Genomic DNA, 25810 nt, shown 5'->3' with positions numbered 1-25810 from the left:
GGAAAAATTCACGTGAAAAACTCGTTGAGTTAGTGACAACACTTCCTCAGGTGTCGATAAAAGAAAACTCGTGACAAAGTTTTCGATGTTTTCACGAAATTTGCTTCTGCGAATACAATGTTGAAGAAAAATAAAGTAGAAAACTCGTAGAAAGTATTTGTAGTCTACCTCATTTATTACCTGATTAGAACTTCGCATTTGCCTTAGAATTTAGCGTCGTGTACGGATAAATGTGTCAAAGCAAAGCGTGAGATGTTTTTATTTTTCAACCGAAGTTTCACCACCCCAAACAACAGTTGTGCAATAAGCTAAAAATAAATATTTCGTAACTAGGCGCGAAATTATCCCCACAAGAACGAGAAGATCCGCACGCATAGCCAGTTCCGCCAATAGCAACGCAGATACCAGATATGCTAATGAACACTGTACAAAGACGCTCCGGGAGGAGTTAGGGCACAAAAAATATATGGAATTTATTTCAGCGATACGTTTGTAAAAAACCTATAAAATTGTACATTATGAGGGTTAATAAACGATATTTTAATGGAATGATATGAAGCTTTTGTGGTTATGAGCCAAATTCGTGTGATATTTCTTGGACATTTTCTCCCCTTCCACCCCACCCGACTAAGTATGCAAATTTCTCCTAACAGGATAATCAAGTTTTCACGGACTATTCATAAACCGGCGCTTGTTCGTTTCAGTGTTTGCCCTAGAGAAGCGACTTGGAAGAACTAAAGAAGACTGTCTTTTACAGTGCAATTTAAACAACCAAAAGCGATCCTATCTTCCTAAATGAGCGAATTTTTTGATGGTGATTGCGAGGACGACCTGGATGGCAGTAGTGGATTCAAAGGTATTCTGGTGCTGCGAGAATTCTTTCAAGTAATTTTCGACGAGGGAAGTTAACCCTTGTGTTTGGCTTGAACTCTCTTCGTTTTGCCATTTGGTAGCGGGGAAGAAATTAGGAACTACACTGTCTAATCTCGTTTTTGAAGCTCAAAAGGAAAGTTTAGGCTACAGATGAAGAACCAAGGGGCCAGTTACCTCGCTATGGCCGCTAACAACAGTGACAGCTACTTCGCGAGGCCCGGGTCCATCTTTGCCATCGTGGATAACATTTACTGGGCGATCTCTAGCGCTAAACACAACAAAGCTTATGTCCTTCGATTTGTGCCTATTGTCAAGCAGATTACCAAAGTTCTGAACGGAGCAGATGTCAAATTCATTCGCCAAGCCGAATTCTACAGCGATCTAAAAGAAACCTTGTTCAAGATCGAAAGCCATGTGAAAGAAAGTTCTACCCGAGGAAAATGGATGAACAAGCTAATGGCAAAGAAGAACCAGAAAAGTTTCCAAGAGTTCGAGGAGCACGTCGATCATCTCATTACACGAATCGTTTTTTCGTTTGCTCAGCGAGTTCAACTGCTAAACCTGGCTCGACAATCGAAGAGGGCATTGTCAGAAATACCGGAGGAAGAAGATGAAGAAAACTTGAGTGAAATCAGTAGCGACCGCAACAGTGCTAGTACTACTAGCGACACTTCCGGCGAAGATGAATCCTTGGCGAGCCAAGAAGACGAAATTGCCGGGGAACGATAAACGTTTAACACCATTTCCACTTTTTGTGAACCATCAAATCGGAAATCGAAAGACATGAGCAGTTGTGAAGGAAAAAGTTGGCGTCGTTGTTCACTAAACACATTAATTAAATATTCCTAACTTTGTGTTGAAAAGCCTTAGGGATACATTCCATTGAGCTTTGTAAACGAGTATTAAATTAGAATTTTAGTTTCATGTAGATTAGCACATATTTTAACGAGAATCTAGTTTGGATTAACTTAGCATTTCTAAGTGAAACATTTTATTTAAAGGTAGTACAAGACATGAAGTTGTCGGTATGTACATTGTAAGAGTTTGTTAAAAGATTTTTTGTGTGGTTTCAAGATTTGCATATCTTTTTGCAGTTTCTGAAGAGCGGGTAAACAAGCACTCGAAATTTCAGTTATAATTGCTATATTTAGGTTCTGACATAATGGAAAATATAAATTATTACATTTATTTTTCTGGTCGGGGAACAAGGCTTTTATTTCAAATGTTGCAGAATGCACTTGTTCTGCATATTCCACTCAAGAATTGTATCAGGCTTATATTTTGAGAAAGTGTACAGTTACCTTATATTTAAACACAAAGGGATAATATAATAAAATTGATTTGAAGAAAAGCTATTTTCACTGCTTTATGTGCTGCAGGTAGGTAAAGTAAAGCCTGCTTTTGAGCCTATCAGGCCGGAGCTTGTCCTGGTTTCCATACCATGAAGTGACTAGGAATATTCTACTCCCCCCTGGATGGGATGCTAGCCATCGCAGGGTTACCCCCCAGCATAAAATTTGCTGGTACCCATTTATACACCTGGGTGGAGAGAGGCACTGTGAGAGTGAAGTGTAATGCCCAAGAACACAAGTCCCCAGCCAGGGCCAGGGCTTGAACCCGAACTGCTCGCTCCGGAGTCAAGCACACCACCCACAAGGCCACCGCGCCTCCCACAAGTTAATGATACGCATTAAGTTAATGGTACACTGGATTATTTCCTGTGTAGAGACTTCATACCAGGGTTTTGTTTTAGCTCAGCTGTTGTGCCTACAGTCACCATGCACAGCAGATTTCTATAGGCAAATGGCAGGACCTCCAGGACCTCTGCAGTGCACTGAATCGTGTTTCCATTTCCTTCATTGAATAAGCAGGCTAACAGGAGCATTCAGGCTAACCGGAGTGATGTTCAGTCTAACCAAAGTGATATTATCCTGTTTATCGTCAGCACTTGACAATGGTTATATTAGCAGAGCTCCAGCAGCCTGAAGGGCTCTATGATAGCATCATAGAAAAAATAATGTCACCACATATTTCTTTTTTAAAAAAAGCAAAATCTACTGAGGAATGAGAATGCTGGTTTAAAATGACGTGGCTTGGCTGTTGTGTCTACAGTCACCATGCACAGCAGATTTCTATTAACAAATGGCAGGACCTCTGCTGTGGAGAGAGGGTGGGGTTTTGTTGTGTTCTTTGACAAGGGGCAAGAATATGGTAGTGTTCTGTTGTTATTATCATTTAATCAATCTAATGTTGGCAAAGATGTGCTCAAAAGGAAGGGGAAGGTTGGAGGGGGTGGGGTTGCTGATGTGAAGGTGAACATTTCGTGCTCTAAGGGTAACCTTGAGTGAAGATGAAGTTTTCACAGGTTGTTCAAGTCCCCATTAGCTTTCAGAAATGTTTCTTCAACTTGATAGCATCATAGAGAATTAATATTGTCACTGCGCATGTATTTCTCTTAACAAACAGAAGAAGAAAGGGAAATCATAATGATTGTAGATGTATATTTTGAATATCAAAACAGAAATCTTTGCTCACACCATTTTGTAAACAGCTTGTGCTTCTGTTTCTATCAAGTTACAGAAGTACAGCTTTTAGCATGCATTTCCTTCCAATCCAGTCAAAAACGTAAACAAAAGCAAAGTCCTGGGCTTTTTGGCAAGGGGTAATATTCTTTGGGGGAAACTGAATTTTTTTTTTTTTACCTAAAAAATCCCCTCACATATGTCAGCTCCTTTGCCAAGTAGTTGGTGGCTGTCCCTTATTTGTTTCTCTCCAGTGATCTGTTTCCAGTGTTTACTTCATGTATGCTTTATTAGTACACTAAGTGTGTTTTAATTACAACAACAGAATTAAGAATACACATTTCATGAAAATCCTATTTAATAAATAAATTTCTACAAATATATAATTTTTTCAATTTTCTTTTTTACACATTTATGTTCATTTTGACAAGAATTACTTACGGTTAAACAAAGAGGGTGATGTATAGTGAAAGCAGCATTGGAGCGGAGTCCGCAGCGAAAACGAAGGGGGCAGGGGGAGACCAAGCCAGTCATGGAGGCCAGCTTGTAAGGCGGAACTAAAAGAACAGGGAACAACTTGGGCTGCCGCAAAGAAAGTTGCGCAAAACAGGACCTGCTGGAAAGCGACGGTTCCCTGCTTATGCTCTGTTAGAAGCTCAGGAATTTAAAGAGGAAGAGGGTGATAAAACATCACTGCCAATTGAAGCGTCCATACAAACCTACCAGAAACCAAACTCCCATGCAGCCATCGCTTGGGTTATAATGTAGTGCTACTTCCCCTCTAACCAAATAACCAATGAATCAACTCTGAATAAAGATTCATTGGTTCCTTTGAGCAACATCATTTGAGAGATCTTGGATCATTGATCCTGATCTTGATCACCCAAAGGAATGCAACTCTGGGAGACTATCAGATGCAATACCACACAATATACTACATATGTAGTATTACAAATGTCATGTACATGGATACTTCCATGAGGCAAATTATGCACAGCAGTTGTCCTTTTTGCCTACAAGTAGTCTTGTCTTGAATGACCACTTGCAGGCAAAAAATGTTGTTTCTCTTTTAGTTGATCACGATCCAGCAACACACGGCCAAGCATTCCTTTTCTGAATCTTGTAATGAAATGAACATAGGCTCTGTGGTAATCTGGTGTTCCACCTTTTACGAAAAAAAAAAAAAAAGAAAAAAAACGAGAAAAACTTTATATTTCCTAATAATAGTGATCAACATACATGTATAACTTATCCTTACAATATTTGTACATTATCAAGAGACCCATGACAAGAATAAAGAAAACCATCAGTTAGGAGATTATTGTCTTGATGTACATGTAACACTGATCCTCTAACACTCACCACAGATAATCAGCAAAATATCAGAAATCCACTCTTTAATTCCATTTAGAGAACATTCATGCTCAAAAGTTGTTTGAATGGTAGATTTTCATAAAATACAGAGTTCACGTTCAAGCAACTAGTCTTTATAGAGCTACATGTAAGGTTTGACTAGAATGAAGTATGTGATGAGAGATGCTGACTTTTTCTTAGCCTATCAGTTTGATCTGTATTGTTTTGTTCCAGAAAGAAAGTGTGCTCAAAATTTTATGACTATAAATTATGGTATTTATAAATGGATCCAAATTGATTTCCATGCACAAAACTACCTATAATCTCCAGACAGCCACCTAAATCCGTACCTCTGAAGCTTCCTTCTCTTAAAATACCATTCAGTATCATACTGTACATGTTCATGTACTTCTTAAACTAAAACGTTGGCTTTTGAAACACGCTCCCCCCACCACCTCAGAATTTCAAAAGACTTTCCATGGGTTTGGTATGTTATTGACAACCCCTGAACCCCCGAAACTGTTAAGTATATCATCAGTCTTCTCCTGGCGGTGTTTACTACGTTCAGTAATGTATGATTAAAAGTATCCTTTACAATTAAGCTTGGGAGAATTTCTTGAGATGACTTAAGCCTGGCAAGAACAAAAGCACTACATGTACCTGAAATTGTAGCATTGAGTTCGTTTGCTAGCTGTCTCATGACAAAGTTGATATTATCACTAGGGTTTGCGAGGCCAAACATGTCCACATATCTGAAATCATAGTGGAAATAATAACATTATTGAGCCCAAAATCTTCCAGAGCATCTACTTTCCACACTATGTATCATTCAGTAGTTTTGAGGATTGATCTACAGAGTTTTCTACAGGCTCTTAAAAAGAAAAAAAAATACAAAATTTAGAGAGGAAGCCACATCAGCCTTGGATGGTTTTCATGCAGGTCCTCTATCCGGGTCGAATTGGAATTTGGAGGGTTGGTTTTTGTGGAGGGAGGAAAACCAGAGAACCCGGAGAACCCGGAGAAAACCCTCGGAGCAAGGCGAGAACCAACAACAAACTCAACCCAGTTATGGCACTGGGTTGGAATTAAACCCTGGCCACATTGATTGGAGGCAAGTGCTGTCATCACTGTGCCATCCCTGCTTCTTATTTTTGAAATGCCACACTTAAACACGGTTGATATAACAAGGACTATAAGAACCATGTGGTCAGCTTTCATGAACACATGTACATGTACTGTACATCCAGGACAGCTGACATGGCAGACATATTCAAATGTTTGGAGGGGACAGGAGGGAGGAGAGGGTGGAGAGAAGCTGAAACATCTAGTTAATAATTAAAATTAATGGAAAGTTAAACAAGCGAGTTAGAGTTAATAATAATAAGCACTTAACATGGTGCAAATTCAACAGTATTTTATTGTTTTCAAATGCGCTTGCAATATGTTTAAAAGTGATAAAAGATAAAATAATAGATAAATAAATAAAATAAAAATCTATTATTAGCCTATTAACTTGTTGAGAAAGTGTATTCCAGTGTTTTAGTGCTGCAGGGCCACAAAGAAGGTAAATTTAATATTTTACCCTGTTTTATCACTTTCAGTTTTCTGAAAGCCAAAAATCATGCACAGACCAATAAACATTGATATCTTGAGAGGATATTGGAATAGGCGATTTGCATGATGGCATCATCCGACTACAACTACTAGAATCCTTCACTTTTTCTGTTTCTTGAGATAATCAGGGCAATTGTTATTTAAACCTCACTGGGAATTCAAAATTTAAATAATAAAGAAAAAATGAAACAAATTCTGGTAGTTGTAGTCAAATGACAACAACATGCAAATCTGCTCTTGAAACTCACTCAAAATTTTTTGTCTTGTTCAAAATATACAGAAGATAATCAGCGATCAGGTCTTCACCAACAATATGGTCTTTAAAACAACCTGTGGTGTGATGAAATGTGACATAGATCTGTGTACACGTAAATTATAAATCATCTTGATCCATCCTTTTGGTTCACAAAATGAACATGCACCCTGACTGGTCCATTTGCACTAACCCTTTATACTTGACCCTAAGGTCCAAAACTTTTACTGGACAAGAAAATTGTTACCCTCAGCGATGCAACTCCTCTGGGACTGTAATGTAAATTTATCCTAAAAAAAATTAATTGTAGCTTTGCATCCAAAACTGTTGTAATGGTGATTTTCTTTCAATGAGCACTTGCACTTTACTCTACCCAGTTTCCATAGCAATTAGTTTGGAGCAATTAGCAGTGTTACCTGCTGTTTAATGAGATACTACCAATTATCACACTCATCACAAACCCTCTCCTACCATTACGCAGCTAAAAACAACACTACAATAAGTAATAGTACAAGTAGTAATATAGACTTAATTTAACAAGGGTGACACTGAAAAGTAAATAAAAGCTAACGGTGTGCTACTCAAGAACACAGATGAGTGCAACAACCCCAAAATGTGACCAAGAACTACTTTCTTACATGTACATGTACTTCTAAAGATGTATTCCTCTTGGTCCTCTGTGGGGTATAACCTTGGCAACAACAATCCCTCTCCTTTACCCCTAAATGTATTTTGTGCGACAGTGTAGTGCCCCAGCCCAAGTAAGTTTTACCCCACTGGGCTCAGCCATGGCAGTTTGGTGCCAAGTGGTTTTTGGCTGACCTCAAACTGCAGATTTCTCTAGAATCTATCACATCAAATAATTATATGAGCAACACTCCTTGCAGCTATGCATATCAACTTACCTATTAAAGCCAGTTTCATTCCTACTTCTGAAGTTGGTACATAAGGAGATACAACCCCTGAAAACCAATGAAAGTATTAAAAAACTACAATAAGTTACTTACGAGAAGTTCTACAATTAAACAGAGCCTTCTTTGTTTTACTTTAACAACTACAGCTGTATGCTAATTCAATTCAATTCAATTTTAACCTTTAGATCAGTCACGTGAGATCAGTAAAAAGAGAGAGAGAGAGAGAAAAATACTGTAATTTATACCTATTTTTAAATGTGTTTTTGTTATTCTGACCAGTAATGTCCTTCGATAGGAAATAAGAATAAATTATTTGCCATGTACTTTAATCCCTGTTCTTTAAACAATTTTGCCTTAAATTTAATTCTGACTGATGAATTACAGTCACATTTAGTAAAAAAGGTACACTGGTCAACATTTTATTTGATAAACACTAGCATTACATAATTATTGAAGTTTACAAACTTACCTGGAGTATCATACATGTACGTCACTGGCTCATCACAAACCTGAAAAAAACATTAACCTCTTACTAACCAAGCGCGAGGTCTGTGTTAGGGAATATTGGGCAAAGAATGTGGCAGTAAATGCCAAATGCAACGAGGTCTGTATATAAACACAACCAAGGACCAATATTCCTCAAGCAAGCTAACATGTACCCATTGAAGAAAGTGTAGTTGTGTGGCACTCAGACCTTTCAAACACAAAAATATTACATGGCTTATGGCTGTTTCCATGGAAATGGTTCATATAGCAAATTTACCTCAAGACTACTGTGCCATATTATTATAGTATAATTTACTTACAATTATTTTATATAATATTACCACAGTGTCACTCTCTCAGGTGAGCCTTTATCTTAAAATGCGTGTTTTACAACTATATGTAGTGTCTCTGCACAAGATAAGTTGTAGTAATTGTCACTGTATCCGTCCCAGAAAAAAAAAAATTTACGTATAAAATAAAAATTATGAAGTAAGACCAAATGTTGAATTACCAATCCCACCAGGTTTGTTTTTCCCAGGAGTGATATAAAATACTTGCAACTGGATACACACATACACAACTTTTATTTCAGAGAAAAGTAATATTTTTTTGTTTTAATCAGATGGTAATAACAAAGTTAAAATCAAACTATTACGGTACCTTAATTTTCTCTTGAACAGATCTAGTAATTCCTGGCACCGCTCCAACTCTTGTTGCTATGCCTAACAACAGATTTTACCAAAAATATTACGTCATGACTGATCTAAAGGTTAATTAACAATGTTTAAATTCAAGTGATCGGAGGTCAGGAGACAAATCAACATTAAGTCAATTGACAATAAAGGTTGGTCAGTATAACGTGCCACACACACCTTTTCTCATATATTTCCTTCGTAGTGCATTGATTAAAGAAGATTTTCCAGTATTTGGTAAACCACAGATCAAAATATTGTAGGGCTTATCTGGTTCCTGTAAGATAATGATGAAAAAAAAACAAAAAAAAAACAAACAACTAAGTGCCAAACAGCATTTAGTAAAAAGAAAACAATCATATAATAAATAATTTGAATATGATCATAAACGTACTGCACTGTATGTGGCTATGATTGCATTATTGAAAAAGTTTATAAATGTTAGACTGCCTCATACATGTATTTTGTAGATGGAATCAACTTTTGCAACAATGTCATCTCCTAACTACAGCTATATACGTGTACATGTACATTACTTGCAAAAAAATTCAGACATTAAAATTTTCGGGCGTTTTATTTTGGATGTTTAATTCTGGACATAAATTTTGAACACTTTAGCTGAAAGATGCAAATTATACAGGAACAACATCTGTGCAAATCATAGTTTCACCATACCCTCAGAGTTTTACGGATACACCAACAAGAAAATATCACAAATTCTTACATATCTCAGGCAGTGTCATTTAAAGAGTTCACTCCATAAAGGAAACTAAGAGCTTTGGAGCTGCTTAAATGTCTTATATTGTACTGTAAAAATTTTGAACCCTTAGTAATGGCTTCCCGAAAATAACATTAATTTTTTACCTTCCTATTGAACCTCGAAAGTACATGTAATGGTCCCTCCGAAAGTATGCTACAACCCACCCGAAAGTTATTAGCGGACCTTTGACGAAGTCACTTACAGAAAAACTCTGATCTCAAGAGCAATGCAGATGGAACAGCCTGACCGCATGACCAAGCATCATGAAGAGTTATTTGTTATTTTATTTCAAGCTTAACTGAATTTTTCTTGAACTATGATTTATGAGCTGTTTTTCTTTAGCAGCAGAGTCAAATGATACACTGTAATGGCTACACCAGTCATGGCTACCCAAAAGCGTTCCCTTTTGGCTGTTTTGCCTGCTAAATCTGAAAGTGGCAGGGACCGTTACTTTCAGAATTCTATGGTATTTTCATTGTCTGAAAATTTTTGCAAGTAATATATTCTATATTTAAAGCATTTCATTTTATCTGCCAGTTCCAGTTTTTTCTTGTGGTTGTTTAATTTGTTTATATTTTTTTTCAAATCTTAGTTTCTTGTTTTTAGTACCACAAGGCATTTCCCCAATGCATAATAATATTATACATGTGGCACACAGTTTCACTGTCTGTAAGGTATCCATTCAAACACTTGTAACCCATAACGTTGATGTATTTTTTGATGTATATTGGAAATTACAGAGCTTTTAATTGTCTTTTTTTTTATCTTTTCGTAACAAATTCATGTTGGTACATGTACATGCTCATATTGTACGCAATTCACCCTGATCAGTCTCTACTAATAACCTTAGTTAACTTTAACCACAGTTCATGTCAAACAATTTATCAACCACTAATTTTTAATTTAACTCTATTTTGCAAAAATTACACATTAATTTTTGTATGTCTTAAAAGTAGACTCTGAGGTGATTCAAAAAGTAAAAGTGTCCAAGTACAAAATTTGTTGTCCTAATGTTACTACTCTTAGAAATGCATGAACATACTTGTAAACATTCTCCTTGTGTCCAGCTAACAATAAATATATTTAAAAAAAAAAAAAAAACGTTGAATACTAACTGGTCTAATATAAGTTCCCTCATATTCTGCATCCTTTATAGCTTCTAATGCAGCAGGAATGACCTGAAATGAAGATTTGGAATTTATACATGTATATACATGTACACAAGGAGGCATGGTGACCAAATGGCCCAGTGATGGGGCGGGGGAAACTCCCCAAAAAGTTGGGTGGGGGTGTGCGACCCACCTCCCAAAACCCTTTGTTGCTATTTATGACCTTTGTAGCTGGCACAGTTGCCCTAAATGTAAGTTATGAAGGGCTTTTGTTGACAGTGTTATTGATAATGATGAAAAAGTAGCTTCTTCTAAGAAACATACATGATTCAAGACTAGAGTGCTAAAACCATTCCCTATTTAAGACCAAAATGGCCAAAATTGATGCCCTATTTATGACCAAAATGACTGAAAAACCCTACCCTTTAGGGCTGCATACATCTATATCGCCCATATAAGGGAGTACTCCCCCCCCCCCCCTCCCGCCGGGCCAGATGGTTAGCATGCTGGAATCCATCTGGATCAAGCAGTCCACATTTTACCCCAACCATGGTCATTGCACTACCAGGTCTATACCAGCAAATGTAATGCTGGGGTTAACCCTGCCCTGGACTAGTGTCCCATTCAGGGCCAATGGGGGGAGTGGAAATACATCATAAAGTCACTTTATGTTACAAAATGGGCCTGATGCACACTACATGACACTACTGAGCTCTTTCACATTTCCCCTTTTCTAGTGCTCTTCGCTCTGTTTAAGGTTACTTCCCACCTTCGCGGGTGCCCTTCGGGAAAAAAATCGTACACGCGCCAGTTTCAATAAAACCCCAACAAACTATATATCATAAGAAAGCTTAATAAATGTACTTTACAAAAAAATACAATTTCAGCAATGCTTTGTTTTAGGAAGTGTCAGGAGGCGGTAAGGCGTGAAGCGACCGAGGCTTCTTCTATTGAATTTATCAGCTATCGGATTCCGCAGTATGAGCAAAATGGCTGCACAGTCTTATTCACAAGGCATCAATCAACAAAAGTGTGTCAGGCTTTTTCGATATTCTGATTGGTTGTCTAGATATCCACATCTAATGTTGGAGTAGCTAAAAATATGCGAGACATGTTGCGTAAATGGACGTCACAGGAAAAATGTGTTAAATATCAAAATTTCCCGAGACACTTTGGTTTGTCATTATCTCTGGAATGCTCTGGCGAAATTTCACGAAAATCCGTCAAATCTGTATACCCTATAAATTCACTCAAAGTGGATGTATTCCTCCAAAAATCAAATGCAAGATTTCAGCTTGTCCGGACATTATCACGCCTAATAAAACCGCAAACAAATGGAACAACAGGACCTCCTAGTGTCTCTGACAATAGATCAAGATTTCCCAGGAAAAGCTTTGCATTGCAACATGTTTTTTTTATCTCAGTCAGTGGAGTTCAATTTAGGACAGCGACGTAATATAATGGGCAATGACACCAAAGGCAAAGGCAAAGGCAAAACCAGTGCCAAAAGTGTTTAAGGTGGAAAATGTGCTGCTGAAAAACAAGACGTTGAGGAATCGACGGACAGCTTAAGAAATACCCTTATTGCTGAAATGGCCTGGGTAGGTTTCATTTTCTTCATCGCTTCCGCCAGATTCCGACGAAGAATCTTGCTCGCAGCATGCACTGACGTTGACTTTGATTTTTAAGCTACTTGTTCCAAGGATATTTGAATGCTCCGGATCTTCAGCAGATGCCGAGATTATCGAAGGCGTTTGGCCAAACCAAGAGCCTTTGTCGCTTCCGGCAAGGTTTTTGTTTCTTTCCTTGACAATATGGAGCTTTTTCTTTCTTTTTTGGGCCGGTTTTTTTCGTTTTCTTTACCCAAGGACTTTTTTCTGCTTTTGATCTTTCCATAGGAGTTAGTGTAAAGAGCTTTCACGTGAAAATTTTTGTCAAGTGCGTGATGTAAATAAAAATATGCAAATGACATGAAATACGAGCGATGAGCGTTTGCCACGAAAATTTCACTAGGGTTCTCGCCCGTTGACAAGATTATGACACCTTCCTAGTTTATTAACTTTATTTGAAAATACGTTTTTTCTAAATAACTCGGCCGCTTTTTTAGATTTTTAATGTTTTTCCTTTGGAAGCACTAGATAAAATGACGAATTTAAATTTTGTCAAATAAAAGAAAAAACGATTTTTTTTGGCCTCTGAAGGTGGGAAGTAACCTTAAGGTCACTTCCAGCAAGCTACAGTACATGTACATGTACATGTCTTGACTGTATAAATAAAAATGTCAAGTGCCCCAGGCCAAAGCCAACCTTTGAAGCATTCTTCAATGGTCAATCCCCTCTATGAGATGCACCTGCAGGGAATCATGGTAGTTGACTATTCACTAAACCAAAAATCCAGTCCAAGATTATGAATACAACCATCATGATTCCTTGCAGGTACATTCTCACTCTCACTAGCCTCCCCCCCCCCCCCCCCCCTCACTACACCCCACCCCCACAAACATATTAAGGACGGTGCCTACTCTTGTTAGTGCACACACATTCTGCATACATGTTACGTGCACCATGCAAGGCATGGTTTAAGTGCCACACTTGTGCTAGGGTTGATACTGACCCAATCAACTACGCAACCAAGTACACAACTGAAATGAAAGGAAAATTTTCCTACTGTGACCAAATCAAGTTTAATAAACTTGTACTTAAACCAGGAAGGCATCATCTTTAACTAAATGGAACTGACCATTTAACAAACTTGCCTTTTTTATGCTATGATGATACTGTGATTTACTATCAGTGAACAAGGTTCTTGTTCCTTCATCCTCTAAATGTCTTAGGATCTCCTGTAATTCAAATACAATTAAAAATAGGCCCCTTGCACAGTGTGGTCACAAGGTACTGAATTAGCCATGCTGGGATGCAATTTACACAGCAGGACTTTCAAAACAAAGGAAAGTCGAGCTGGACTGGTGCTTGTTTCTTTGTTTTTGATGTCCCACTGTGTAACTTGCATCCTAGTAGGGCTCATTTTGTACCACGTGACTGGGTGATGCAAAGGGTCTATTATAAGCAGACAAGCACGGATCATAGGAAATGGATACTTGATGTCAGTTACATTATAACAAACCCAGAGAGGGTCAGGGAAGAGGAGATAACGTAACGTGCTAAAAAATAAAAGGAGAAGTGGGCTTACCCTTCAGGCAAGCTATAGCTATGTATAATGTACGGTACTAGCTTAAACGAGCTATGTCACCGTTGGTACATCTTGAAAAGTTTAACCTAAATTTTCAAAAGTTTATCATTTGTAATCCACATTAATCTTCTCCATCGTTAACCATCCTCGATCCTTTATGATTTATGATTTTTCTTTTTCGTGTTTTTCTATCTTAGTAAGCTGTTATTTTCAGGTTTCCTTCAATTTAAAGGTAATTTTGTGTTTACTAGGCAAAAAGCCCTCGAAATACCGTGACTGAGCTGACCTTTAAAAGTCATCCTCACAACTAACTACCCCTCCCCTCCCCCCTCATTCAAAAAAAAAAAAAAAAAAAAGAAAGAAAGAATCATTCCTTACAGTACATCATTCTAATTCTTTCATTTTAATTTCCTGGAAAAGTTTCACGGCAAACCTCACTTGCCCTTGAGCAAGTGAGGGACAGAATCCACCAGCGTGACAGGAAAATCTAGTAGCCCTACTGGCTATGCAACACAACTTTCTTTGTACAATGATCACCCTTAAAAATTTGCAGCAGCCTTTAAATAAATTCCCTGACTTTGATAAGGTAATGAGGATTTCCCTGGCCAGACAAGATTGTTTCTCCCTGACCTAGACCAAAAAAAAAAAAACATTTCTTCCTGAACAACATGCTGTATCCATGCTAGATTCTAATTTGAACACAAGTGCAAGAAATTCAAGGGGCTAAAATAATATTTTTGATAAAATAATATAAATGTAATGGGTGGATCAGGCATGGTTAAAATAAAATGTTTTTCTAACACAAACCCGTTGCTTTGCTATCCCTATGAGATCCATCTTGTTAAGCACCAGGACATGTGGTCTGCTTGATAGATTATTTTGAAACTTAGGATTTCTTCCAGTGAAGGGAATTTAAGCCATGTTAAGGAACATTAAAAAACCTACAAAAATCACTGTTTCTTGTCATAACAAGTTATATCACCTTACTACAACTAATAAATAATTTTTTTCAACCAAATCGGGCCATTCCATTATTTTTAACCCAGACCCCCCTAGTAGGGGTCTAGAAAATCCGAACGGGACGGGGAGTCTTAAAATTACCATTTCTGAGGGGGCAACAGTGTCGGTGCCTTTAATTTTTTTATAAATTCTGAAGGGGAAAGTGAGTGTGTGCCGGCACTTTGATCTTGTTTTCTTTGGGGGTGGGGTAAAAATTTGCCTAAATTTCTGAGTGGTAAAGTTCAAAGGGGAGGAGGTGTGCGGATTTAGCCGCCTGAACTCTTATTTGATAATGTAGCCTGAGCTGAAATAAAATTCTAACTCATAAAAAAGATATTCTTGCATCGTGAACTTCTATCACACAGTCGCATTTTCGTATCCGCAGTTGCATCTTGCGGAATCCTTTCAAGAACCAAGCAGAGAAATAAAGTTGAGCATATGTGATATGTCGAGATTCTGCAGAAAACAGAGTATGATGAATAACTCACCTTTTGCCATACTTCCCGGAAACCATTTTAAAAAGATGCTTGGGTGAAATTCATCTGGAAGTCGGAAAGACGGTCGAAAACTTGCATTTGCAAGCCACAACTCTGCACGACTCACATACGGACTGACCGCCATCTTTAATTTGCGTTGCGCGAATGGTATGCCGGGACTTCTTGCAATACCGCTGAAGATGGAGGGAAAACCGCGGGCGGATAAACAACGCTGCTTGGATTCCAAGTCGATGAGTGTTTTAGCAAACAAGCGAAATGTAGAGCTTTGTAAACAAATGTAGAGTTACCTTCACCACTTTTCCCGTGTGCCTTTGAAAGAGAAAACATAATGCCTGGGATTACGAGTAAGTTTCTGTTCAAATTCAATGGAATTCCGTAAGATCAGTCGCTTGAACGTCGCTCGTTTAATCACCCCCAAGCTGGCAAAATTTTTGGCGTCCTTTGCTGCTAATAAGCCTCATTTGTAAATAACTGATAGATTCTTTCGATTTACACTAAGCCTTTCTTTTTTAGTGATAGGAAAGTTGCCTGACGGTTGGGAACGCTCTGAAACGACCAACGGAATCCCATATTACATCAAGTATGTGTGGTATACGAGCTATTTCACATCCTTTACATTTCGACGAAATAAGCTTACTAGTGGATCGAGTAACTTACTTCATGAATTTCTTTATTACACCACTCTTAATATCTGCATCCATGCAGTTGTGTGACTTGTCGCATTTTGTTCCCCAAAATATATCACATATTCTTGATTTCAAACCGTTCATGCTAAGTAGTGATGGGAAGTTTTATAATGGCCTGCACAGGAAGCAACTGATAAATGCATAACTTAAACTTATTTTCCGTGTACTTTGTTTACGAGTGCAACTGTGAAAACGTGACATTCTGATAACACTTCCCCTGTGTTTTAATAATGACACAAGATGGCAGAAAAAAAAAACCCTTGGGAGCTAGATCCTCAACTGACACATAAATAACGTATCTCAACTGACAACTGACACATAATCAAGGTATCAGATCCTCAACTGACACATAAATGAAGTATCTTCTTCTTATCTTCTTGTTAACCGTGCGGCCATGGGCTGAGCGCGGTTCATGTTCTACCCTTGGTTTATTTTTTATTTTTTTTTTTTTGTCGGAGACCAGACGCAGATCTCCACTCGGCCAACTTTGAATTACGCAATCTGTAATGTTTACTCGCCAAACTTTGTTTCTTCAGGGTCAACAGAAATCTCAGATTACAAAATTACGCCGAACCTACACGTTGCAAAAAAATCTCTTCAAAACCCTGACATCGAAGCGATATATCACTTTAGCGTTAATAGCTACCTCATATCGGCAGTATTAAAATCTATTCGTTGACAATCCAGCTTCGTCATATTAAAATTTCAACGAAATCGAACAAAACCAGAACTAAATATTATTAGATTTTTTTTGTAACCTAGCTTCATTGCGTGAGTCGACAAAGGAAGCGACGGTCGCCCATAGCCACCAAAACACATTAACATAACCAGTGAACCTACGTTTCGGTCAAAAAAATCCAGGATTATTGCCTGAAAGCTGAAAATTCAAGAGGAACATCTTTTTCGAACTTTTCTCAAGTTATTTAGACAAAAAAATTACCTCGGCGGACTCCAAAAGGGAACGAAACAAAAAACAGAACGAGACAGTGAGAAGAGCTGATAATTTATTCACCGCCTGGCCTTCGTTACGTTCACGTTAAAAAAACCTTACTTCTGGATAATTTCAGCCTTACAAGTCAGCAACTGGTCCCAAATTACTTTCTGTATCCTTACAAATGTCCTGACTTCCATCTCCGAAAGATTTGGCCGCAATTTTTTAGCAAATAAATATTTCGCCGACAGCAATCACCATTACGGTGGCTTGCAACTAATTTGCTAACTTTACAAAACCCTCCCGAGGGGGGGATATGATGAAAAGAGCTGAAAAATGATCACCGGAAATAGAGTAATTTTCTCAGCTTCCAGTGTGCCAAATTTGCTGGAAATAGGTTCAAAACCGATATTTTTTTTCCGTTTTTTTTTCTTCGGGTCACTCATGCTACCAAAACAGTTAACTTTTAAAAGCGCGGTTGTAAGATCTTAAAGATCTTCTTGTTCTTCATGACTGTATCTCGCTCCCAGTGCTAGTTAAGCTTAATTATTTATACATGTACTGTGCATGACATCATCACTTAGAAATGGTAAGTGATGATAGTTATTTTCTGTATAAGCTTACTTATTAGGATCACGAGTATAACATTACCTTAGTCCTGAGTTTAAACTGTGTATTAAATACAATAATAATTTGCCTAAAACTACTCTGTGATTTTACAGCCAAGGCTACAATTCAAACTTACTTGTAGATACCTCTTGACAAACAAGTCATTTGTTTCAAATTTTCCTTCTTCAAAGCTGAGAAGCTGGTGTTAAAAATGAGACTTTGGAATTGGATGCAAAGTGCATTGTTGATTAAATTCATCGCACAGCTATATGAGAATTTGAAGAAATGGGACAGGTCACCTTAAATTTTTATCACACCATACAATTACATACTTTTATTTCATGTCCCCTTGGGGCTTTTCAGTCAAATATATTACCAGATAAAAGGATAATAATAATAATAATTTATTTCTAGTGCAGTACATTAAAAAATCTCAATGCTCTTACAGAATAAAAATGAGAAAAACGATAACGAAACCAATATAAGGAAAATATATTAAATTACAATGGATGATAAAATACTAAAATTCATTAAATACTAAAATTCATCATAAGATACTAAAATTCATTATAGAAATACTAAAGATCATTATTAAACAAAAACGTTTTAAGCTTAGTTTTAAACGTATCCACTGATGGGGCACTTCTCACATCAAGTGGGAGGCTATTCCACAGTGCTGGCGCACAAGATGGAAAAGCGCGTCCCCCGTAGGTCTTTGTCCTAAACACCGGTATGTGCAGTCGCAGGTGATCATTATTTGAACGAAGACACCTTATCGGTTGACGAAGATTAATAAGTTCCGCCAAGTTCCGTCAAGTTTATTAATAAGTTCCACCAAGGATATGGAGTAAATACCAGCTGTCAACAAATTAGGGGGCCCATCGATTTCTTGTAAACCAGCTCGGAACAAGTGTTAGTTCTGGGTTTCTGGTAAACCCAAATAGTGAATAGCGAATAGTCACGAATAGCGAACAGCGAAAAGTCCCGAATAGCAAATAGTGCAAATAGCCTTGAATAGTGGTGAATAGTGTCAAATCGTGGCAAATCATGACAAATCGTAGCAAATAGGGTACCCAGTATCTCGCAATCAACTTTGTAGCAACGTAGGTTGGGATTTTCCCGTTAAAAAGCGCAGACTCTTATCAGGACAAAAGGTGTTTCTAAACATAATTTCCTCTGTTTTAACCAAGTGCTGCAAAAACGTAAATATGTCTTTATTAGGTTATCCTTGTGTTTTCTGTATTCTTGATGTCGGCAATGGACAGCCCTAGCCTGAGTCTGGAGAAGAAAAGTTAATAAACTCACTGAAATTCTGTTGCTTATTTGGATAATTATTTAATGCAGGATATTAGATCTAAAGCAGTGACTATTGACGACTCTTCGTCACTATTCACCACTTTCACTACTACAGTGTATTCGCACTATTCAAGACTATTCGCTATGCGCTATTCGCTATATGCGACAATTCGCTATTCACTATTCGGGTTTTCCAAACACCCATTAGTTTTGCTGGATCAATTTCAACTTGAAAGTCTTCATTTCATAGATTCTGTCAATTTCGGTCATGTTGTTACAGAAAATATCCAATATCACATCCTCTCTCACAGACTGAAGTATTTTGGTTTGAAACATCTTCCCCACCCCTCTGATCTGGCAATCCCAGTCTAACCTGATCGTACTATTATGTCCTTTTAAGAACTTTTGTTTTTGATCCCAGAACCCTTTATTTCTCCTTCTTCTCCTTCTCTGGAAATTTCCAATAAACATTTCTTAGAGTTCTGGGTATGGATATTTGATAGATTGAACTACATGAACACAGTAAATTATACATGTACAGTAATAGTAGTGGGTTATTGACCAAGCATGAGGTCAAGTTGGCTGGATATACATGTATGGAGAAAAAAGAACAAGGCCAATATCCAGCTATCTTGACCAAACAAGCTTGGTCAATAAAGGATTTAAATCATATGGAAAAAGAACACTTTTTTCTTGTGGGACACAGTGGGTAAATCCAGGTGTGCAAGATACGTCATGTACGTGTATAGCGCCATCTTGCTTGCTTGGGTAACCAATCACAGCACAGGATTCAGTTCATCTTGCATTTGCGTGGAGTTATAGCTAGCCATATAATAATTGAATATAGAGTTCATTTTGGATTGACAGGTATATAATTATCCTCTAATATGTAGGTTATAGCCCGACTGCCCAGGTCACTGTGTGATGTTCTTGTACAGAAATCTAATCTCTTGGTACTATACTGGAGTAGACTTTTTCAAACCTAAACTTTTTTCTTTTTACTTTAAAAGTCATGAAACAGAGAGAACTCAATGGGATCATCCAGAGATGGTCAGTTTAATGGAGGAAATAGGTAAACAAGTCTTTGGATTACTCATAATAAGAATCTTTTAACAAAATGCATTAATTACAAACAGCCAAAAAAGCACTACATGGCCCATGACAGTTTCTACCTCTTATTACTTAATATTGTCACCACAGAATGTTTTCACTTCTAATCAGCGTCGAAAAGTAATTGGTTTTGCATTTCTTCACTATACAATTAGCTTAAAAATCTTGCACCACTTTTTCATCCAATCAGTAGACTGTAGTAACCAAACTGATCAGTACAGCCCATTTTCCCGTGCTTATGTATTAATTTATTGTGAGTTTTGAGTGGTTCTTTGGATTACGTGTACTGTATCTGTGTCCTTCGTAATTTTCTAGTCAGAGTGATTACTTTCAATTGGTTTTGGTTTTACAACACTCCATCAGTTGAAAACTGTTATAAGAATCATTTGATGCAAATTCACGAAGTCACCCTCACATGTACATGTAGTCTATGGCCAGTTGTAACATACAGTCAAGTACCGTAGTTCTCTTAGAACTGACTTAGTATTCGGTAAAGTTGCTACTGACCAAGAGACCGACAGTACATGTATATCTACAATAACCATGTATCAAGATTGCTCTTACTGAATTGACCTCTTAGACGAGTTAAAAGACTATACTACGCATGCATTCACTAGTAAGATCTATTTGAGATCCTATTACACCCAAATTACTGTTTAGTTAGTGTTTCCAGACTAGCGATAATAATAAATGTGATTTTTATTCATCTATTGTAGAGAGTTTGAGTAACATCAAGTATGCTGCATACCGCACGGCGATGAAACTAAGAGCTATTCAGAAGAAAACTCAATGTATGTTCAACTTTCACAGAACATAACTATATGGTCAGGTCATGTTATACATGTATGAATGTACTGTCGTTTTAACAATTGGTTACACACGGACATGTGTACACAGTATTAATAGCAAGAACAGAGTACATGTATGCACCCAGACAGTTTGTATGACAAGGAAGTGGTTAAGTTGTTCATATGCATAACACTGTACATGTATAATGTACTGTCTCAAATGGTTTAATACTTAAAATCGTCTAGAGCTTGTCGATAGCTGGAACAAGGCTGACAAATTTTTAACATAATTAAGACAAAATTACTCACTGACTGACAAAAAAGTCCAAATTTTATTCATTTAGCTACATTGTATATCCATCTACAGCACTGTATGTACCTTTAAATATTAGTCCTAGCTATTGAATTTTTGCTGATTTTATGTCAACTGGTGAAGTACTTATTAATAATGCAATACATGTGCATGTACAGTATGTCCAGTTCTAAAGACTGACTATTGTTTTGTATCTTTGTTTCTGTAGTATACATGGTTGATTTACAAGTAATAAAAGAGTCCCTGAGACTGGAAGGAATTGAGAATGGCTATGTGGAGGGAAACCTGTCTGTACCTGAACTTACAAGAAACATTGCCAATGTCTTTGACAATCACAATCAAACTGGCAGCCGTGATGGTTCCATAGATGTCTCCCTTGCAAGTGAACTGGTGCTTAACTGGATTCTGAATGTCTATGACCCGTGAGTACAGAAATATTATAAGGTTTGATGCAATAACAAAAACTACAAAACTGAAGTTGGATATTTGCTGTATAATTAAAATTTAATGTAACTTCTTTCTTTGCTGTTGTTAATTAAATTTCAGATGACTTCTATGCTATGTTCACTTGGTGATTATAATTAGTAATTAGTGAAGTTGGACTGAGTGGAGAACAATTCAGGGAGCAATCAGGTGATTGGTTTCAAAATTGGACAAGCGCATAGTGTGAAGGCGATTTGAAATGAATCTGCACGATTACTTCCTGAATTACATGTATGCAACACAAAGTCCAATAACTAATTATATCGTATCAATGAGTCAGACAAATTTCAAAATTAAAAAAAGTCATCTGAGCACTTCATTTGAGCTATAGGAATAAGTGCTTTCCATAAGTTTTTGAAACTGCAGGAAACATTAACAAGGAAGCCATTACTTTTCTAACTTAACGTAGATAATAATTGCCAGTAATAGTAAATTTGGACTGAGTGGAGTACAATTTAAGGAGTAAACTGGTGAATGATTTCAAAAATGGACGAGTGCACAGCAAGAGGGTGATCTGAAATGAATCTGCACAATTACTCCCTGAATTGTACAACACAAGGTCGCATTACGTTTACTTTGGTTATGTTTTTACTTGTTTGTGTATTTTTTTCTAAGTTTGTAAGGCACCACGAACTTAGGATATGTGCACTATATAAATACATGTATGATTAGTACATGTAATAGTAATTGGACCAAGTGAAGTACAATTTAGGGAGTAATCGTGAGAGTAATTTCAAAAATGGATGAGTGCGAAACGCGAGGCCTTTTTGAAATTAAGAGCATGATTACTCCCTGAATTGTACGACACAAGGTCCAATTAATAATTAATCGTATCTATAACAAATTTACCTAAATTTTGGAATTAAAAATGTCTTTTCAGAACTTCTTTTGAGCGAAAACGTCTGTGGCGCTTTTCATAAGTTTTGAAAACTGTGCAAAACATTGCAAAAGAAGCCATTAAAGCGCGTGTAATTGACATGCGAATCAATTGGGTTTCCACTTAACAGGTATCCAATTACAAAAAGTTCAAATTGGATACCTGTAATTGGACACCCATGTGATCACGCACAGATTACGTGACAAATAAGCGTGAGGAGAGCCAATCACGATAGAGAATTTTGTTGTAGATATGATTATTATTATTACTATTATTAACTACTAATCGATCATATCAATTTTAATTTATTTAACAAATTTCAAATGTAAAAAAAGTCTTTTGAGTTCAATGTTTAAGTAAAAAGTTCAATAGCACTTTCCATTAGTTTTTCAGGGAACATCAACAAGGAAGCCATGATAATTTTTCTATTTTAAAATATAATTGCCCTAATTTTTTTTTTTTTTTTTTTAATTACAGGGGAAGAACGGGTTTTGTACCAATTCTTTCACTGAAGGTTGGTCTCTCTGTGATGTGCTCTGAAAAGGTTCAAGAAAAATACTCCTGTAGGTGTACACAATGTACTGGACTAGCTTTAAATTGAATTTAGTTTGCTAGTAATTTAGTTGGTACATAAACATGTTGGTTGATACAAATTTCTTTTAGTACATGAGGGTCATTGGATTGGAGAAGTGACAGTTGACCATATCCCGGGAGGTGGAACTCCCAAATGAAAAGGTCGGGGAGGCTTGTCTTTAAATTGGAATTAAATCCTTAAAGGAGACCAATGTGGGCATGGCTCCAGATTTATTTGACCCCTTAAAGATATCATTTAAAATGGAATAGGCTTGATTACCACCCACTGTTCAGGAAAGGAGCCCATGTTACTAGACCGGACTTGAGAGACCGGCAGAAATCCAGCCTAAATATGGAAATAAGAGCGTTTTTTGTAACTATTTCTTCGTGTGCACTCTAAAAGATAATTTGACAGCTAAAAATAGTCTCTGCACATGGTGTTTCATCATGAGCATCCTAAGTCAAAGTGAGACCAGAATCCTTGATTTATACCCCTAAGCGAGACTGACCTTTTCCTATGGGAGTCCCCCCCCCCCCCCCCCTTCCCCCCTGGAACTGTATCATTTGGATTCAGTTTTGATACTGTATGCCTTAAATATGTCAATGACCATGTTTTTTTTTCCAAAGATTTGTTTTCACAGTTTTGTAATAGCCAAAGATTTTTGGACAGAAAAAGGCTGAAATTGTTCCTGCAAGAGATGTTACAGGTACTGGGATGGTTCCAGGATGTATCACAAAATTTAGTTGGCTTAATTTACGCAAAGGGTACTTAGAGCAGTTTACAATTGAGTATCAAAAGTAATCAGGCAATTACTTGAATTCCCTTTGGTTTTACTACGGTTTGAGATTGGCTTTGTAGTCTTATTGGTAAGTAATTGGTTTGGTTTTGGTTTTACAGTACTGAATTGAAAATTGCTTTATTGAAACTGTGTGGCTTAAACCAGATTTATCTTGACTGTGTTTTAGTAAGACCTTCCATTTCTGGTTTCAAGCCCAATGATTATATCTTGACTGAAAATCCCTGCAGCTGTGAAAATACCCATAACTGGGTGAAATAACCAGGGTTGTCCAATATACACAATTTGATATGGTTCAAAAATAAAACAACTTTTGGATCTGTACGGTTTAACAGACGGTAAAAGACTGTTTACGATCTGTGTCATAATCATTGTTCTGGTCTCCTAGTGGAGAATTGGGCTGTCGCCTCTAGGCTTCCAGGCTGTCTGATCCTCTGCAGCTGGTGCCGCCTCTGCCCAAGATTTTAATCCTTTCTCCTTAAGCTCTCTTTTCACTGTTCTCCTCCTGTTGATTTGTGTACGGTCGGAAAATTATACTTAGTCCCCTTAATGAGATGTATTTTACGGACCATATACGGACCGTAAATTGCGTTTACGATTAGTACAAACTTACAAACTGTACGGATCGACAAACCGTTTCACCCCCTCGCTCAAATATTAAACACATGATTTATACTCCAAATTCCCCTGATGAGGTACAATTTTCTGATTGTATAGGGACTGAAAACTGTCTTGCACGATCTGTCAAACTGTATGGATCATTGAGTTGTACAATACCGGTCAAAGGATTGCAGCATTACACGCGCGTAAAGCGCATGTACTACACGCACATTACACGCAGTGTCCACGCACCTTACACGCAGTTTCGAACCGTATCAGTTTGTATTGGACATGACAACCAGTTGTGCCTAAGATTAACCAACTTTCTCACACACTCATTTGCCCTCTCCCTAAACCATCCAGCTAGCCTCCCTGTGAGACACTTGAGAGATGTGGCCAACATATTATTCCATTCCGACGGTATTAATCTGAACCAAAAATTCTGAAAATTTTGAAACGGAGACAAATGGTACCATGTACCTCTCAAGGTTGTCCTCTTTTCTTTAAAGAAAAGGGGACAGCTGGCCGCTTCTCTGCGAGCTATTTTGTGAGTAGCTGTACAGCTATTCAACATTATTTCTGTCGCTGACCACTTCGCTCCGAGCTGTTGTTTTGTTGAGTTATTTTCTAGGCTGATCGCTACTCTCCGAGTTCTTTTATCCGCGCCGTTAAGGTTCAATTAAATTTCTGTCGCATTGTTGGGAATTGTTCTATTGTGGTATAGTATTCAAATTGATTTCTGTCGCTAATCGCTAGGCTTCGAGTTGTTTTGGTTTCTGGATTCAAAATATTTTAGCTAACCTCCGAAAATGCCGTTCCATTCGTCGTGTTGAATTTTTTTCATTGAATGGAAAGTGCCTTATATTTGAACAAATGTGTCAAACATTCAACTCTGCCCTTAACAAAGGCGTGGCTCTTTGAAGAGCTAACGTCATCGCTGTTAATTAATTGATTAATTTGTCTATTTATTTATTTAATTATTTTATATATTTATTTATTTCGATTCTCTGAGGCTGTCGCTGAAGGGATAAAATGAGTGTGTGAAGAAGAATGCTGACCAGTGAAGTGCTCTGAATACATGTTCAAACATTTACCAACTGTATGTTAAAATTTTCTGTCTAGATTCCAAAGTATATTGACGAGAGTACCTCGTTCAGTGGATCCAGTGTGGAGCCAGCCGTTAGAAACTGCTTTGAAAGGGTAATGTAGCCTTGAGTTCTAAATTTTTTAATCTTAATCTGAATTTGAATGCTATTTAACAATTAGACCCGTAACCCGCAAGGGCTACGGGTCAATTGACCCGTGGCCCTTGAGTGCGAAGGGTCTAATTGTTTTAGTATCACCCAACTAGTCGGACAGAAAAGGCAATAATAAAGTTAGCAAATGCAAGTTGAAGAAATATTTATTTGGGAATAAAACGAAAGAAAGCGTCATGCTCGATAGCGCCAATTTCGCTACTCGATGACTATTACTTATAGTCCCCTAG

The 25810-nt window shown here is 37.4% G+C and overlaps 3 protein-coding genes across 5 annotated transcripts in view; 2 read left to right on the top strand and 1 right to left on the bottom strand.

The window, feature by feature from the left end:
• The first annotated feature begins 681 nt into the window (after positions 1-681).
• On the top strand, positions 682-2224 carry LOC110064543 (uncharacterized). The gene has a single exon (XM_020771605.2). The coding sequence runs from the start codon at positions 1024-1026 to the stop codon at positions 1600-1602; it is 579 nt and encodes a 192-aa protein (XP_020627264.1). The 5' UTR covers positions 682-1023; the 3' UTR covers positions 1603-2224.
• A 1441-nt stretch (positions 2225-3665) lies between these two features.
• LOC110064499 (mitochondrial ribosome-associated GTPase 1-like) lies at positions 3666-15397 on the bottom strand. 2 transcript variants are annotated; one of them, XM_089286856.1, is made up of 12 exons: positions 15253-15397; positions 15103-15166; positions 14573-14678; positions 13332-13415; positions 10583-10645; positions 8888-8984; positions 8676-8737; positions 7999-8038; positions 7521-7577; positions 6611-6692; positions 5409-5500; positions 3666-4560 (listed from the first exon to the last, which is right to left on the bottom strand). In XM_089286856.1, exons 1-12 carry the CDS (start codon positions 15383-15385, stop codon positions 4409-4411), a joined length of 1032 nt encoding a protein of 343 aa, XP_089142982.1. In that variant the 5' UTR covers positions 15386-15397; the 3' UTR covers positions 3666-4408. The 2 variants fall into 2 exon arrangements, with proteins under 2 accessions (XP_089142982.1, XP_089142981.1); XM_089286855.1 differs by having other exon boundaries at positions 4452-5500.
• A 39-nt stretch (positions 15398-15436) lies between these two features.
• LOC110064498 (dystrophin-like) overlaps positions 15437-25810 on the top strand; it is a 30620-nt gene continuing 20246 nt past the window's right edge. Inside the window, exons 1-8 of one of the 2 annotated variants that reach the window (XM_020771552.2) lie at positions 15437-15605; positions 15775-15841; positions 19794-19855; positions 20610-20684; positions 21203-21416; positions 22832-22917; positions 23555-23634; positions 25447-25524. In XM_020771552.2, coding sequence (XP_020627211.2) covers positions 15590-15605; positions 15775-15841; positions 19794-19855; positions 20610-20684; positions 21203-21416; positions 22832-22917; positions 23555-23634; positions 25447-25524 — 678 coding nt within the window. In that variant the 5' untranslated portion in view covers positions 15437-15589. The remainder of the gene's footprint in view (positions 15606-15774; positions 15842-19793; positions 19856-20609; positions 20685-21202; positions 21417-22831; positions 22918-23554; positions 23635-25446; positions 25525-25810) is intronic. The other variant, XM_020771553.2, reaches the window with a different exon arrangement.

The sequence above is a fragment of the Orbicella faveolata genome, unplaced genomic scaffold (assembly GCF_042242905.1).
Source record: "Orbicella faveolata isolate gen_17 unplaced genomic scaffold, um_ofav_v1 contig_14, whole genome shotgun sequence".
NCBI classification, from domain to species: Eukaryota; Metazoa; Cnidaria; class Anthozoa; order Scleractinia; family Merulinidae; genus Orbicella; species Orbicella faveolata.
The sequence above is the reverse complement of the archived record's forward strand: the minus strand, read 5'-3'. Positions and strand labels throughout refer to the sequence as shown.

Coding starts and splice junctions, on each gene's coding strand:
- LOC110064543 (XM_020771605.2), top strand. CDS start 1,024: ATGAAGAACCAAGGGGCCAGTTACCTCGCTATGGCCGCTAACAACAGT.
- LOC110064499 (XM_089286855.1), bottom strand. CDS start 15,385: ATGGCGGTCAGTCCGTATGTGAGTCGTGCAGAGTTGTGGCTTGCAAAT. Junction 15,167..15,252: donor TCCGGGAAGTATGGCAAAAG/GTGAGTTATTCA, acceptor GGTTCTTGAAAG/GATTCCGCAAGATGCAACTG. Junction 10,646..13,331: donor ATCATCATAGCATAAAAAAG/GCAAGTTTGTTA, acceptor TCTTCATTTCAG/GTCATTCCTGCTGCATTAGA.